The 17245-nt window shown below is 42.7% G+C and overlaps 1 protein-coding gene across 3 annotated transcripts in view; it reads right to left on the bottom strand.

The window, feature by feature from the left end:
• Positions 1-17245, bottom strand: part of TENM2 (teneurin transmembrane protein 2) — an 851854-nt gene that overhangs the window by 165138 nt on the left and 669471 nt on the right. For all 3 annotated transcript variants that reach the window (XM_075068078.1, XM_075068077.1, XM_075068079.1), the window contains 2 exons: positions 10709-10914; positions 1221-1416 (listed from right to left, as the gene is read on the bottom strand). In XM_075068078.1, coding sequence (XP_074924179.1) covers positions 1221-1416; positions 10709-10914 — 402 coding nt within the window. The remainder of the gene's footprint in view (positions 1-1220; positions 1417-10708; positions 10915-17245) is intronic.

Genomic DNA, 17245 nt, shown 5'->3' on the forward strand with positions numbered 1-17245 from the left:
AAAATAATAGTTTACCTGCTTGATATTACCTTGCTGAACTATGAGGAGTTAAATCAAAGGACACTGTTATGGATGAAGCAAACAGAAATATAACAATGACAAAGATAAGTCTCTTTAAGGGAACAATGGCGGAAGATATTAATTGGGGAATGTCCCTGCCTGGGTCCAATCAGGTTGGCAACAGTTTTCTTCGTGTAGGTCTAGGCCTATGATTAAAGAGGATACGAAAACCTGGAAGATGCTAGGCTAAGCAGGAAGGGGGACAAGTGGGCTTTCAGCCAGGGCCAGGGGGAGTGTCTGAAAGACACACTCTGAGGACATAGAAATTGCAGAAAGCATGCTCTTTCCCCTTCGCCAGAGATGGAAGTAACCGGGCTGAATGGAATTTACCAAAGTTTGCAAGGAAAGGTTACGGTTTAGATTAAGGGCGATATGTATATAGACCGTTATTAGCTTTAATCTTTGCTTTGCATGTTATATAACTTTGGGTGCATATATAATGCTTTGGTTTTTAGTAGCTGTTTTTGAAATACTTTAATCATTTCACTGGTCACAGCCCCGAGAGGAAAAAGGCTTATAGGTGCCAAACCTAGTTGGACCTGTCAGGTTAGCATGGTTGGTAAATAGAGAGTACGGTTCCCCAATCCAGTCAAAACGTGGTATGGTTGCACCCTGGGGGGGGGGTAAGGTAGTAAAACCATCACCTGAAGGAGTGTATTCAAGGGGGACTAACAGGGATTTAAAGCACTGCTTATCCTGTTATCATGATACCACCTAAGTTCCATGTCAAGTTTTGGTGAGTGTTTCAGTGATGAAGTCTCAGCTATGCACTGCTGGCAGTTGGGTGTGACAACATGAACAACCTCCAAACAGCCATTTAGAACGCAGCTTTGCAGGAACAACCATACACCACTATTATTAATATCTGTAGTTATAAGATTTGTCCATTGTAAAGCCTCTGGGTTCATTCATTTTCTTTTTGAAAGACAGCTAAATATTAACAGGATCACAGATTTCGGCCTTCAATATAGGCAACACAAAACCATCCACAACTCACCCCTACAAAGGTTTCCCTCTTTTCCTACCTACACTCAACATACATCAAATATTACTGGATTAAAGCAAAATATGCACAAAAATAGATAGCTAATAGAAGGCCTCCACACTTAATAAAGATAAGCAAACAGAGGGGAAGATCCTCAGCATGCAGATATACATACCTAAGATAACTGTATTGAAAGAGACTACTTCTTTGTCCTTGCCATCATTGTAAAATGCCAGGTGCCACAAACCCACATCCAAGTATTGACCAAACACAGCTTCATTCTGAACCAGGGTCTGGATACTTCGACGTTCCCGGGGGGACTCCACCACACTCCATTTCTCTTTCCCATCCAAACGCTCCATGAAATCATACTGTGTGGTAAAACAGAAACAGAGAGACCTGAATTAAGAGTAATGCTACAGATCAAAATCTGGCACAATATCTTGCCCACTCTTCCTCCAAATGCCCTTCCCTTCAACCCTTATTTGGAGAGGGTGGCAATTTGAAGCCAGCCTTTCCTTATTCATTATGGGTCTGGTAGCAATTCTCTTATCCTTTCCGATACTGTGATACAGACAGAATTAAGTGTCTGCACTCTGCAAAAATGTTGGCAAGTGTTTAAGTAAAAGTCCTCCAAAGTCTGAGCTTTCGAAGAAAGTTGCCAATTAGTCACATTATCTGTTCTCATCTAAAAAAATACTGAATGGATTTTAGACCAATGACAACATGTACAGCAGACATGCAAACTTTAATAAGATTTCATGCTACAGGGTGTAAGAATATTGTTCAGGAACCAACTCTCCTCTATGTACTGCATTGTTTAGTTGGCCTAGCACATTATGGTGATTTTTTACCTGCTGAAGCACCAGATATTGGCCACTGTTAGAGCAAGATTCAGGATGCGCTGGATTAATGTTTGGATCCTTCATAGCAAGTCTTAGGTTCTTATATAAATTCTCAAATCAGGAAATCTCATTTTGAAAGAAACTCACCCATTCCACAGCAATCACCTACTGCAGTCTCCTGCTGGCATAGTACTGGCACAGAAATCTCAGACACACCACCTGAGGTACTAATGAATGAAAGTCTCCTCATTGTGAATATGTCTCCTCATTGTTTTTGCCTAATATACTTCTACCCTGATATAACGTGACCCGATCTAACACGAATTCGGATATAATGTGGTAAAGCAGTGCTCCGGAGGGGCGGGGCTGCGCACTCCAGTGGATCAAAGCAAGTTCATTACAATGCTGTTTCACCTATAACACAGTAAGGTTTTTTGGCTCCCGAGGACAGCATTATATCAAGGTAGAGGTGTATAAGGTATCCCACTCTCTACCTGACTGAAGCTTTACTGTAGAGCATCACCACACAGAGAAAGAAAGTATTCACAGAATCATAGAATATTAGGGTTGGAAGAGACCTCAGGAGGTCATCTAGTCCAACTCCCTGCTCAAAGCAGGACCAACACCAACTAAATCATCCCAGCCAGGGCTTTGGTTGGCTCTGTTGCAACTGTGTTCAGTTTTGGGCATCTCATTGCTTGAAAGTTACTGACAAACTGGAGGATTCAGAAAGGAACAACAGAAATAAGGAATTGATTTATGAGGAAAGACTGAGGATGGCAAGCCTGGATAAGTTCCAGTATAGGTGGGACATGTTAACCATTCGCAAGGTGAAAACTGTGAGCAAAGTAAGGAATTATTTAGCACACAGAAGGGGTGTTACTAGTACTCAGATGAAATTAAGAAAGGGAAAATTTAACCAGAGTGTCAGGAAAATCTTCCCAACAGTAAGATCTATTTGGTGGTGTAATAATCTCCCAAGGGAAACTCCATTGCTTGGTATATTTCAAACAAGATTGGAAGAAATATTAGTTAAATCTCCAACATGGAATAATTCTGCCTAGGCAGGCAGCTGGACTAGATGACCTAACAGACTTTTCCTATCCATAACTTCTGTGATTCTAGAACTTCCAGGCAGATACGACACTCAACCCACTAGTCCCCATAGCCTCTATATGAGGAAGTCCCTAAGAAATACACCAAAACCAATATATCTAATGTTTTTATAGCTATATAACAAGTCCCCTATGAAAACATGTCTTGCTTTAGACACATCTATCTATCTAGCACTAGATCGAGATAGATAGATATGTCTAAAGCAAGACGTATGTGTTCAATAAAATACAGTAATAGTACGTGCTTGCTTGTCAGGAGTGTTGTTGCATTTCCCTCTGTTATCACTAGCACAAACAGTCCAGGCTGGTGATAGCTCAAAGAATAGAAACACTCTGCTTTTATTTAAAAATAACTATCGTCCTGAACTCTAAATATGCCACTTCTCCTGCAGAGGACTTTGTGCACTGCAGGCTGAATTCCATTAATTAATACCGAGTTACTGAAAATAAATTAAAATATAATAAGAAAATAAACAAGAAATAAGAAATAATAATAATAATAATAACAATAATTAATAATATATTCCCTTCCATAGGAGAGAAAGAAATTTAAGTCTTCAGGATTATGGAACTATTTGTAGTGTCATGGTATGTACCTGCCTGTTTTCAGGTGCATTCAAGTTAGGGGTAGTAGTGTCTGACAACAACTGTGTCTAAAGGTATCCCCAACACCAAAGTACCTGAGCACTTCACAGTATTTACTGTATGTATCCTCAGAACTCCTCTGTTAAGTATGAGAATGCTAGTATCCCCATTGCATAGATGGGAAACTGAGACACAAATAGATTAAGTGACTTGCCTAAGGAATTCTGTGATATAGCAGGGACCTGAACCCCAGTTTCCTAGAGTTACAGACCACTGGGCCATCCTTCCTCTCTGTAAAGCATTTTGGGGGGTGGATGGGAGGGTGTAATAGCAAGAAGTGACTAAACTAAATACCTGTGTGCTCTCCACCCAAACCTATTTTACACGGCACATGGCTAGGAAAAAGAATTCAGTTTAGGGATAAGCCAATACACAGCAGGGATTTACACAATTCTGACATGTCAGTAACTTTCAGAGCATAAATGGTGTCAAACCTGTTTGTAAATCAGACCATTAAATCAGCGACCTTTGGAAATGTTACCAAAACGTACCTGCAAGCAATCAGAGGTTAAAGATGGACTCACTACACTCTTGGAAAATGTTATTAGTGGGGCAACAACCTCGGAAATTTTTTTATTGCTCTTTGGAAGGTTTGCTCACTGACAGTCGACATGGAAGAAAGTAGCAATAAAAGCTGACATTTCTTATTGGCAACATGCTGTTCTGGTCTGCTTGTGCTGGCAGGCTCCTCTGCCTCCCCCATGTCTGATGCTGATTCTATCTCAGATGGCAGGGCAGGCTCAGCGGTTGGTGGAATCGAAGAGGAACAAGCTGGAAGAGCTAAAAGGGATTGAAGCAGCTTTAGCTGCAGTGTCCCCAGTCTCCTCCTGTGATCATGGGTGTGACCTAGCAATGGCAGGTCCCTTTGCAGACCTGTCCATATCATTAAAATTTTATCCATAACCAACATTCAATAGATGAGCATTATTCCTCCTTAAAACTTCTCATTAAGATGAATTCAGTGGTCAGGAAAGGTCCACGGTCGAGAGCCATGATATTAAAATTCCAGTACAGGTACAGCATGGGCAACACTCGTGGAAGCTCACTCACGACAAGTCTCAATCCCGTTCAGAAATGACCAGCACTAAGGGCTTGTCTACACTTCCCGGGGGATCAATGAGCAGCAATCGATGCACCAGCAATCTATTTAGTGGGTGTAGTGAAGACCTGCTAAATAGATCGCAGATCGCTCTCCCATCGACTCCTGTCCTCCAACAGATCAAGACAAGTAGAGGGAGTCAACAGGAGAGCGTCTCCCATCGACACCGTGTAGCGTGGACCCCGTGGTAAGTAAATCTAAGCTACGTCGATATGAGTTATGCTATTCATGTAGCTCAAATTGCACAGTTTAGGTCGAATTTCCCCTGTACTGTAGACAAGGCCTAAGAGGGAGAGGGAGGCAGAATGCCTTCTGGAGGGGCCCTCGCTGGAGCACACCAGCATAAACCCCAAGAGGCGCACTATGTATGCTGGGCATGCCCCCTTATCCTTCCTGATCCTGGAGACATGAAAGAGATGGAAGGTCTCTGCATATTCTCCTATATGCGTGCCACTGCAAAACCTGGCTTGGATGGGGTTTATTCTAGCTGAGTGTGGACTTTCCAAATTGCTCCTTATGCAGAAGCCATAATCAGACCTAACACTTATCTGTGTATACAGCTGCCAAGTGTTGTATGGACATTAACAAACACACTCCAGAGCAATGTGTCTAGTCTTGATTGGCCAAGGAAACAGGCCATCAAGACCATTCCCAGGCTTGGTTCTGCTTCACCACATGCCCAGCTAGATCATTATTTTGCATCATGTTGCTCTACTGATCCTCTGATTTACTAACTGTTTTTACACAAAGCTCTGTTGAAAATGTTACACGTGTCCTAAAGCAACCCATAGACAGATAAGAGCGTGAGACATGTCACATACAGAAAACAAGCACATGCACCTGTGCTCATTAGGAAGAAATCGTGCAGGTTTCTACTCACACAATGAACACAGAGTGCTAGGGATGATATCAACTCACATATATTAAGAACTGCTACACATCACTATTTACAACTCAAATTGAATCTTTATAGAGGTCTGAAAGTTTGGCTGACTTCTATTTTTATACTCCTCTATGGTTCATGGCTTAGGACTGATCTGCAATCAGAAATGACAAAAGACTGTCCAGAAACAAAAAGCACCGGTAACTGCATGAGAGCACCTGTCCTTGTAGAAATCCTGGCTTGATTTTGCAGACATGAGAGGAGTGCTTTATACAGATCAGGCCTCCTGTAAAAAGGTGAGATTTTGAGCCCACTGTCAATACAATGGGTTAATTGTCCAAATTTATCCTTTCCTTGGGTTTGCTCTTCTTTTTTCACCCTATGTAAGAAAGTCCTGAAGCATATCTGTACTTACAGACCTTAATGTTAACCTAAGTTCTTCCTGATCAATTTGTCCCTACAAAGTTTCCTTTCAAGGCATCTTATCCCTCTCTCTTATACTTCTGAGAATAACAGACCCAACTGCTTGGGCAGCCAGTGTGAGTCAGCAAAATAGCTTTGCAACTCCACACAGAGTGTCTTAAAGCCTGATACCTGGCTGCACTTCCAAATTACAGATGAGTCCAAACCAGACTCCAAGAGTGTTTGAAATCAGGATATAAACCCAAATTTTTAAAATAGACCTTATTTTAATAATTGGATGAACCAAAACATGGAGTTAAAAACCATGAACATCAAGTGTTCAAAATCCAGATATAGATTTAGACATTGTGGTGGGAGCTCATCCTCATGCCAAACTTCATAAGATCCACTCAGCGCAAACAAGCTCTGAACAACATGTGTTGGGGAAAAAAAACTTGTTTGCAAAGTGTTTTAAAATTAGTACTTCATAAACATCCAAATTGTTGATTATGCATTAAATACCCACCCACCAGCCATCTGATATCCATGCTGACAGCCAATCAAACAATTTACTTTAATATTTGAATGTACATGATTCAGTGTGACATAATGTAAGCAGCATAAGGCAGAGCAAAGCGTGACATATAACAGAGACTGAATTGATGAGCATGATATCATTCTGATTTCTGACTGCTGAGAGCATCAAAAATATGAAAATATCAATGGTGTTTATGAAGCAAGAGAACATCCTGGCTGCCCCACTATCCAAATGATTTCCAGTTAGTCCCACTTCTAACTGAAAACATGAGTGGTTTACACACCCAGGCAAGAGAGAGATTTTTGCAAATAAAATACTACGTGGGAAAGGATTGTAATATGCTCTGGTGGATTGCTTTGGCCAAGCATTCCTAATAGCATTTCTGTAAACTTACTTTTTCATGCTATCATTTGAAATAGTCTGCAGATGAGCAGTAATATCAATGTTTGCTTGGATCACTATATAAGCAGCATATATGTGCTTAATCCAAGAGATTTATTATTTCTTTTCCAAATATTATCTGCAGTGTGCAGCCTTTTATTAATTTGCTTTCCACCATTTAAGGGCCACTTTTTAAGGGGGTTATGAACGTTTTGTTACATGGCTGTACCGCATAGTCAGGAAAAATCTTTCTTGAAAATATAGTGAGAGCTTTTATTTCTAGCTCACTTGCCACACAAGCCTGCATTTCTGTCTGTATGTTCCCCCTCCAGAGCTACATTCCCTAGCCACAGTACTACACCAAGCTGTTTCTGGATGGCCTTACAGCTACATCAGTTTGACTGACTAAACTAGGCGTTTGGAATATTTACTAAACAGTAATACTGAGAAGGTTAAATCTCAGCAGGGCTCTCAGACAAGAACTGCATCTTGTTGTCTCAGGGTAATCATGTACCTAATTTGCTGATTATTGACTTGTTCCCACAAAGGATTTTACTTGGCTTGACATATCAGCACCGATCAGTGATGAACTGTCAAGTGAACTTGTTCACTGCTTTTACTGCTCAAGTCCTTAACTTGCAGTTACAAGGATTTTAAAGTACAACTTTAGCACATCATCTGGTGTCAAATTCAGATTATTTTCATTAATACAGAAATCTTTGCTCCTCTCTGGAATCAGAACAAGGCTACTCTTCTAAAGTTCAGATGTGCAGCAGGCTCTTTTCTTTTCCTTTTCCTAAAATCATTTCTACGTGCAACAGGCTGGTAGGATTTAGGATCCTGCATAAGGATGTGGGGCTTTTCTGCTGAGTCTTCCTATTGTCCAATGCTAACACCCTGCATGAAGATGGAGAGTAACTTCTGATGATCATGCACATGGATTTTCTTGACTCTATCCAGGGTTAAAAAAAGGCTGGAGTCTCTTCTTGGGGAGTTCTAACTAGACACTGGGAAAGAAAGATCCTGTAGGTAGAAACCATGCAGAGAAGGAAGTTTAGGCTGAGACTTATGGGGTTGCTATTTTTTATTATTTAAGATAACAATAAAGGATGTGAGTTTTGGGTCTGGTATGTTGGTGCTGTGTTGAGAGAACAGGAGGAGGAATCTACCTGGTCATAGTTTCTACTGAAACACAGTAGATACACTTGATTGTAGGGCAGTAACACGTAAAATTCAGCTTGAATTAATAAACTATCAATTCCTTCCTAATAGGGCTATTGCAAGAGTCGTCCATGCCTCTGTCTCCTCTTAGCCAAACAATTAAAATTCACTCTTACTTAAGGCTACCCTTGAAATCTTCCTGGAGCTTTGGCTGCTCCTGAGAAGGGCAGGTCACTGTGAGCACATGACATCCTAGCGTAGTGTCTGCACTGACTTCCTGTTCATTTCCTACGGGAATTAAAAGGAGTGGTAAAAATCTCTAAGAAGCTCAATGATTTGGAACCCAGTCTTTTGACTAACCACATTTCATTCTTACTCTATTGGGGTAATTAATTTCAAATGTGATTTTCTTGCTGTCAAGTTCATGGGACTGAATTGCCCAGGGCAGAAATCAAGGCTGCCTCAGAAAAGGGTCCCTGCCTTTGGAACTCAATCCCCTTGGCCATCTCCCATCCTTCATGGACATGTCCAAGAATAGGTGAGAATGGGGCAGCAATCTTCTGCAATCTCCCCAGGGAGCCCTCTTGTAGTACAACACTTCAAGGCACCCCAGTGTTAATGTTTCACATGGAAATCTGATCACTGACTCCTACTATTTGTTTTCTGTTTCCTGGGCTTTACTTCCTGGCAATCTAGCAGATCTGCTGATTGTTTTGCAGGCTTCCTGCTTCTGGATGATTTAAGAATTTCTTGTTATTTGTAGAGTGGCTGCATTGGGGGGAAGGTGGCATTTCAATAGAGGCCACCACAGAGGGGAATTGTGGTTAGACAACCACAGGTCCATTTGCTCTTGGATTATGTAGATATGGTGGTTGTAATCCCTTGAATATAATAGTGTGCATCGTTTCTGGCCCATAGTCTTAGGGCTGCGGAATGACTATGGACAGAGCTAGCCCATAAATCAGAATCTTCAGACTCCAGTGTAGCTTCCCATACAAAATTCATTTATTCACTCTTTGTGCTGGGGGTGGTGTGTGTGTGTATGCTACTAAAATCATGTAATGTAACCATATATAAATCTGTGTAACTCCAATCTGCTTTGGCAAATGACAGAAATTCTTTGCAAATTGGGGCTAAGTGTCTAGGAATGTCAAATGGGGGCATTCCCAAGAGGGATTCTTAAATTTCTGCACTTGCTCTCCAGAGCTCAAATATCAAGTTAAGCTTTCTAAATTTAAGGTAAAAATCTTTGTACTAAGAGCTAATTTTCAAAGCTGTACATGAGTGAAAGAATCCTTTCCTGAAATTGGTAGTCATCTGTGCTTTTGCTCATTCCCTGAAGAATGGGGGTTTCTTTTTTTCTTGGCATGCATAACTACAAAATATATTATTGTTCATGAGGAGTCTGAGCCAAACCTCATCAAAGTAAATGGGAATCTTTCCATTTACTTTAATGGGGTTTGGATCTGGCCAAAATTTTCAAGATATTTAAATCAAATCTCAGCGGTGACTATGTGCCTTCCTAAAGCAATGAATTCCAAATTCTCACTACACATTCTCCGAAGAAATAGTTGCTTATATTTTTTTCTAAGTTTGTTAGTCATTATTTTTATTGAGTGTCCATTGCTCTGTATTATCGGGTCAGCATAAAAATGAGGGACTGATCAGTTTTCACTACAGTTGTTTGTAAGAAATGCAAGACAAGCACCAGACTTAACTCTGTAAATGAAAGAGAAAATGCAAATCTGCATACATAGCCTAGTGACCTTGTGATGGAAGAGGCCTGAGGCACAGACATTGGGAAAAGGGGATTAAAATTAACCCAACACTGACACAAATAACCATGAAAACCCACATCTAAACAACATGTGCTAGTGGTGATGGAATAGAAAACTTCCAGTTATCCAAACTCTGACAACTGATTTTTTTCAGCAAGTCAAAGCAGCAAGTCCCTTATGAAGACACTGTCTCAGCCTGAATATGTTCTCACTTACATTAGGTCAGCATCTTTATAACTTCACAGACTACAGTACTCATGATTTATACCAGCACATGAGGGGAGAATCAGGCTTGTTGCGACTGTCTCTGTTTTTAGAGCACTCCAACTGCCTGTGGTATGTTACTCTGAGATAGTGGGCCTGATTCTAATCTCCCACCATCTATTCACTAGTGTAATTCCAATGACTTCAGTGGAGTTGTTTTTGATTTACAGCACAACAGCGCAGATTCATGTTCTGAATTTCCATCACTAGTATTTCAAACTGACAATGGCAAACTGCAGACGTTAATTTTTTAAAAGGGTGACATTACAAAGATTGTAGGAAAACAATCTTTATTTATTCCAAGCTAAAAGAAAAATGGTCACTCCTGTAAATAATCTATTGTTAGAGGATGCCAATCTGTAACAAAACCATGGTTGCAAACAACCAACTCCAGGGCTCTGAGGTAAATCATAGCCTTCAGGCACTGGGGAAAAATCCAGGACCCTCAACTTCAAAAGCACAAGCCCTTACCACCTAAAACTAATTGCCATTAGATCATCAGTACATTTTATCTTTTGGCTTTTAAATCCATTAAGCATAGACATACAGTACCTGGGCATGTGATGGTGGAAGTCCTCTTCTTATATAAACACCAAAAAGAGCATCCTTTCCTAAGGAGATATTGAACTTCACGAACTGCGGCTGGCTGATATGGATTTGAGATCGCCAGAATACTCCAGGTGGTACTTCCTGGGTAACTCTGCGTCCGACCTCTGCCTCCCCGCTATCTATGCTGCTGTTTCTAGTGGCCCATGGTCCTAGAAGACAGGAACAATATTAGCCAGGTGAGATCTTTTTCTAGCAATACAGACATTTTTGATAATGCCCTTTATGATGAACTATTGTGGCAATTTTACCCTTTAAAACAAAGCTTAACATTTTTAAGACTGGCTTCTCCCTTCATTTACATTTGTGCAACCCCATTGCTTTCTCTGACCCTTATATTTTAAATAAGAAAGCTATAAATTCATCCCCTTAAGGCATCTGAAAACTTGCATACAGCTTTTCCCCCACCACTTTTAATTCTGTGATTACTCTTTACTGATCAAGTATAATAAGAGCAAAGAGCCAGCTAAGCACATATAAATCTTCTTGTTCTCTTTCCAGCCACATCCTTAATGTGACCAGGATATAAAAATAACCAGGAAATAATTATAAAGGGATAATTTCAATGTAAACCCACTGACTGGAGACTTTATTAGTCAGATTTCATAAATTAAACAGATCCATTAAGCCCCTCTTCATAAACTAACAATAATCACATATAAAAGGGAACACAGTAATAAGGAGATAGAGAAAAGAGTTTGATAACCTTTGAAAGCCCCATATAGCTTGGGATTTGGCTACATGAAAATCCATTTCTTTCCCCCATGCACAAATGTATTGGCTGCTGTCAGTTGAATTCCACTTGCTGATAGTGCCTAGATATGGATTATTGAAAACAAGAGGCAACACCTTTCCAGTAGACCAAGTCTTGCTCTCTATCCATGAAACTGTTAGCCTTCCGAAGATGGTAAAAGCTCATCCATTCAACAAAGTCTCAGGTGGATGGGTCTGGCATTATGTTTACTGGTCCTACACTTCAGACATTTCTGTTGGGGAAATGGTCAATAGGGGAAGAGAGAGGAGACTAGCAATGCCCCAATTTCCAGCATACATTGATATTTGCTTCAGTGTATGATGTGTCCAGATGCCATGGTGATGAGTGCCACATTATTTAAATAAATTACATAAAGGTCAGAAAACCACAGAGAATATCTATTATGCTTACGAGCATCTAAACCTACTTCTTGGTGGCTTTAATTACAACTAAGTATTGGGTGGTGGTGATACTTGAAATGCAAGGAAACACATACTACTTATATCCATCATGAGCTTAGCTCTTTTGCCCATTTTTCAACCAGATACCATATCTGGACAGGATCCCTGAATACCAGTGAATCAGTTTCCAGCACTTTATGGACATTTTTGCCAATGTCAGCCTCTAGAGGCAGTGCTTTCAGGAAGGACGTAATAGCATAGCATGGACTTGCATATAAACCCAGCAGGTAAGTACCAAACACCTACTCTGTCTTTATTATTTAAACTGTAATAGCTACTTCAGCACGATTTCAATTTTAAATTCCAAATTACCGAGGTTCCTGGTACTTACGCTTGAATGTAATGAAAAACCTCTTAGAACTTTTATATGGGCAATGTCTTTAAATGGTAAAAAGAATGTTTTGTCTAAGAACTGCTAATCTTTAAACTGCAGTTTTTAATAGGCCATGTCTTTTTGAATTTTCTAGGTTAACGTCTTCAGCAATAGTAGGGCACTAGAAAAAAGCAGGGGAAACTGCAAGAGTGTGTGGGCTGCAAATGGAGTAAAAAGGATTAACATGATGTCCAGTAAAGTGCCTGATGAGACAACTCATGCCCACTGTGACAGGCCTTTCAGTGTCAGCTGGTCTTCTATAACAGCAACTTCTATCAGGCTTGACAAACATACCACACCTAGTACATAGCTTTTATAGTATTTGTCCAAAGAGGGTAAAGTGAGGCACCTAACACAAGCTTCCGTTATACTGATTCTCAAAATCATTATGAAGTGTACGTCCGGGTGATATTTCAGAAGTTGTGTATATGTACTGAGAATATATTTTAAAATCGGTGTCCCAGGTAGAGTTGACAAACAGGTTTTGCCAGACAAAGGGACACGGATTCATCTTTCTGCTTTGGCTCATATGGAGATTAAGCACTGTAAATCAACACAATGGAAGCCTGGTTTTGCATATGGAGTCAACAGGAGGATATGAAGGCAACTTGGAGCCAGCATACTAGGAAGGGAATCATGGGTGTCATCCTGACTCTGAGGACAAAAATAATGAGTTCTGGGAAATATTAAGAGAAGCAAAAACACATTTTGTTATCCATTCACTGAGGAAACACCTTGAAGAATGGTGCAGGGATTCTGGTTTGACTGAAATGCAGCTATCTTTGCCAAAAGACTGAATCCTTTGGAGCGAAAAACTACTTTATTTTATAGGAAAGGTAACCACTGATAAGTGTTCACCAAGGTTTGCATTTTATGTTGCTGTTTTATATATAGCCATTTCTGTTTCCATTGTCGTTACTCACTATCTCTTAAATCTTTGCCTTTAATGATAAACTTATGACTATTTTCACTATAGGTATATCTCAATGCAATGACATTATCTTGCAGCTAAACCTCAGCTGAATCAAACAAACTGGTGTGTGCACTGTTCCTTTGGGGACAGCTTACCTGGTAATTTCTATGAGTGTACAATAGTTAAGGGCTGGACACTGCAAGGAAGTGCTCCAGAGACTCAGGGGTTGATGTGTGCCTACCACTAGACTGCAAAGAGAGAAAGAAGTCTGTGGGGGCTAGCATTGCCAGAGGCTGTAGGTTTCAGACTGCTGAGCAACAGAAGGCATGGACAAGGCTGCTTCACAATCCCAAGTATCTCTGGGAAGTGTCACACCCATTGAGAAAGGTTATGAGTCAGAATACTACTACTTTGCACATCTATAGTTTTTCATCAGGGGATCTCAAAGTGCCTTACTCACATGAATGAATTAAGCCTCACAACACTGCAGTTCAAGGAGTATCACCTTCATTTTATATATAGGGAAACGTGGTACAGAGAACCTAAATAACTTGTGCAGTATCACCCAGAATCAGTGGCAGAGATAGGAAGTGAACCCAGGAATCCTGGCTCCTAATCTTCTGCTTTAGGTAACAGTGACAAAATGTGAACTTATTCCAACTTTTAAAAAAAGACGGTTACTCACCTTTGTAATTGTTGTTCTTCGAGATGTGTTGCTCATATCCATTCCAGTTAGGTGTGCCCGCGCCGCGTGCATGTTCGTCGGAAGATTTTTACCCTAGCAACACTCGGTGGGTCGGCAGGGCGCCCCCTGGAGTGGCGCCGCTATGGTGCCGGATATATACCCCTGCCGACCCAGCCGTACCCGTCCGTGGTTTTTGGTGGAGTTCCGGAATCGATGAGTAAGAACTGTACCAGTGGAAACGAGATCCAGACTCCTCGCCTACTACAGGGCGTCCGGAGGCTCGATCCCACGAAACCAGTCGAGATCGGGACGGTACGCAGTACATGCGCCTGTACGTGATCGGGAGCCAGAAACGTGCGGGAGTATTAAAGCATATATCGGAGTCGTGAACCGAGACACGACCGGTGCGGCGAGTCGAACTCGGGCGTCTAGATTGAGAACGGCCGGCGAGAGAGGATGAGGAGCTCGCGCATCCGCATCCACGAGACGCCAGAAGACTATACTCTCTCCACGAGGTTGCAGTCCGGGGTTTCTATGTCAACATCTACGCTTCATGGCAACGCTAGAAAGACCCTCGCTCCACTGTAGGTGGATTGGCCGTGCGTGCTCGCGCGTGAAGTAAGCACGACGAGGGCCATATAGACTGCGGTGCTACCATGACGAGTGGCTACTGGGCCAAGGTCTGGTGCACAACCGTTTGATGTGGGATGTCGTAGCTCGAGACGAGAGAGAGAGAGAGAGATAAAGTGCGGACGAGAGAACTGAACTACATGCAATGCTCTCTCTCGCTCGACATGTGTCGGAACTGTCGTGCACTCAAGTTAGAAAGATAGTATGGGAGGAAAAAGACTAGGAAGTGGCACAAAGGGGAAACCCCTTTGAGATTATAACCACTTCTAGAGTCAGGAGTATTTCAGCCTCTTTAGGTGTACTTGGGGGGGGGGGGGCGGATCCGGTTTTAGACAAGCTGCTCCCTCGTCCGGGTGTGGTCAATTGCATGGGGACATAGGAAATGCAGACCTCGAACTACGGGCTTTATGCGCTGGGAAGCAATATTGAGGCCCAGGGATACTCGTCAGTGCGCTCTATGTGGACCTCGGACTCAAACGTGCGTTGGATGACGAGGCGTCGATCAGTAAATGAGGAGAAGACCTTGCCTGAAGGATGGTAGGGGTTGGTGGCCTACATGGGTAAACCATACAGAGGAAAAAATTCCTTGTTTTAGAAAGGAAGTGGGGGGAACTAAATGGAGATTATCAAATAGAACGAATTTTAGGGCGTGCGGAATCTAAGTGAGATGGCACCTCATTCCTGGGGCTTGCGGGTCACGAGGTGGCATAACAAGCAATACAGGAACAGGAACTCTTATCACACCACCGACCGCGTTTGCTGGAGAAGCTATGCAGGTTCTATATGTGGAAAACACGCTTGACGACCAGGGAACGACGTTGCCGAGCTTTGTCGGGTGCCAGGTTTGTATGATGTCCCCGCGCGCCAGCATCGTGTGCCCCACAACCATAGGAAACAGATTACAGGGCTAGAAGATATCGAAAACTCCGAGGTTAGAGCGATGCTCTCTAGCATACAACATATCGTGTAAACGAGCTATTAAGGAGAGGACGCAGACAGGAAGAATCTCTAACACACAGACGAACAAATCCATTCCGAGTGAGCTAGTTCACCACATCCTTACAGAACGCAAACAACAGCATACACAACCGGATCGAACAACTTAGCGAGGCTTCAGGGATGGATCGTGATGCTCGGGGAATCTGTGAGCGACGGAGGTCGGTAGAAACTGCCTGGTCCTGAAAGAGTACAGTAACGAGCGGGTACAGAAGATTCAGTCCTGCGTTCAGTCGGCTGTGGGTGGGGCGAAACTGTCCACTAAAGCCAAACGCATACCTCGGCCAGTGGAACTAAGTATATGTATCAGGAGAGCACAGCAGAACCCAAGGGAAGCCTTGAAGATCACTTGCGCTGTTACATGCAAGATATATTCGCCTATACACATTATAGGCGAAGAAGCGACGGCTCCTGGGGAACCAGAGAATTGTGTGAGCGTCCAGGAAACGGCGATTTGTCTCATATTTTAATTTGTAGTGGAGTAGAAGCAGTACAGATGGCAGATACTAAGGTAAGGTCAGAATGCATGGCGTCTTCGTCAAGTAGTGCTGCTTCTACGAGGAGCAAGAGGGGCCTGGTGCGAACAGAAATTGTTTGCCTACTTAACTACACCATGGGCGATCCCGATTTCTTCCAACCCAACCAGGAGGTGTCATGTCCAACAGAAGCAGCAGGCAGCACAGAAGGCGAGCACCACGGGCTCGACGCTACAGTAGTCCGTGTAGTAGAGGGCCAGTGGGCGCTTGTTACTTTTCGACTGGTCCTCATGAAAACTTTGCAAATCAAATAAGAGAAGGCTAGTCCAGAACACTGTATATTGCTTTATTCCCACAATAAAGGACAGATGAAAATGGTGCAAGCGGACAGGTGAACTAAAAATGTTGTAGGGAATTCAACATAAGGGTGCCCAGCGTGTAAAAGCGAGCGTCACTTCTCCTCTTACGAGTGGTATTTCGCTCATAGTCTCTTGCCCCAGGGAAGGTATGGCGACTTCGCACAATCTAGCAGAGAAGAATTGATCTGACAGCTACGAGGCACGCTGTTGCGTAGCACCACCAAAGCAGCAGGAAGTCAGTGTCTATATTACGTCACAGCAGTACGTGAGAGCCGGTGGAATCTGGTCTGGCAGCATGCTAGTGGTAGGGAGGACACCAGGCCACAGAGTGGGCGCTGCCCACAACACGCTCAAGATGGAGATACGAAAGGAGCGGGGCCACGAGTCGACTCGGTGCTAACAGCAACGCGTCCACGGGGTCGTGCAAAACACTGTCGACGAATAAGCCCCAGCGCTGTGCAAAGGGAGCGAAATAAAAGGGCCGCTCCACCGCGGTGTCGCTTAACGCCGGCCACTTACCGCGAATCCCCCCGAGGACGGAACAGATCAGTGATTTTTCCTGTCAGCAACGGCGCGAGGCCGGCAGGCAACGACTAAGAACCTGGCGACCAGCATCGGCTCAGGCACCGGGTTCAGGGAAGGTTACTCCCGAACCCCGCTAAGTATCTGTACAACATAAGATTAGACAAAACATAAAGGATTATAACTGTACTTACAACATAACCAACAGAGAACGGAGGTCAGCATAAGCGGCTCCAACGTTCCAACGACCGACACGGGCCGTCAATAAGGAATCGAAGGGCGGCTGGGTCATGGCAGGGATATACCGCACTCAA

This window comes from Chelonoidis abingdonii, chromosome 7 (genome assembly GCF_003597395.2).
Source record: "Chelonoidis abingdonii isolate Lonesome George chromosome 7, CheloAbing_2.0, whole genome shotgun sequence".
Taxonomy (NCBI): domain Eukaryota; kingdom Metazoa; phylum Chordata; order Testudines; family Testudinidae; genus Chelonoidis; species Chelonoidis abingdonii.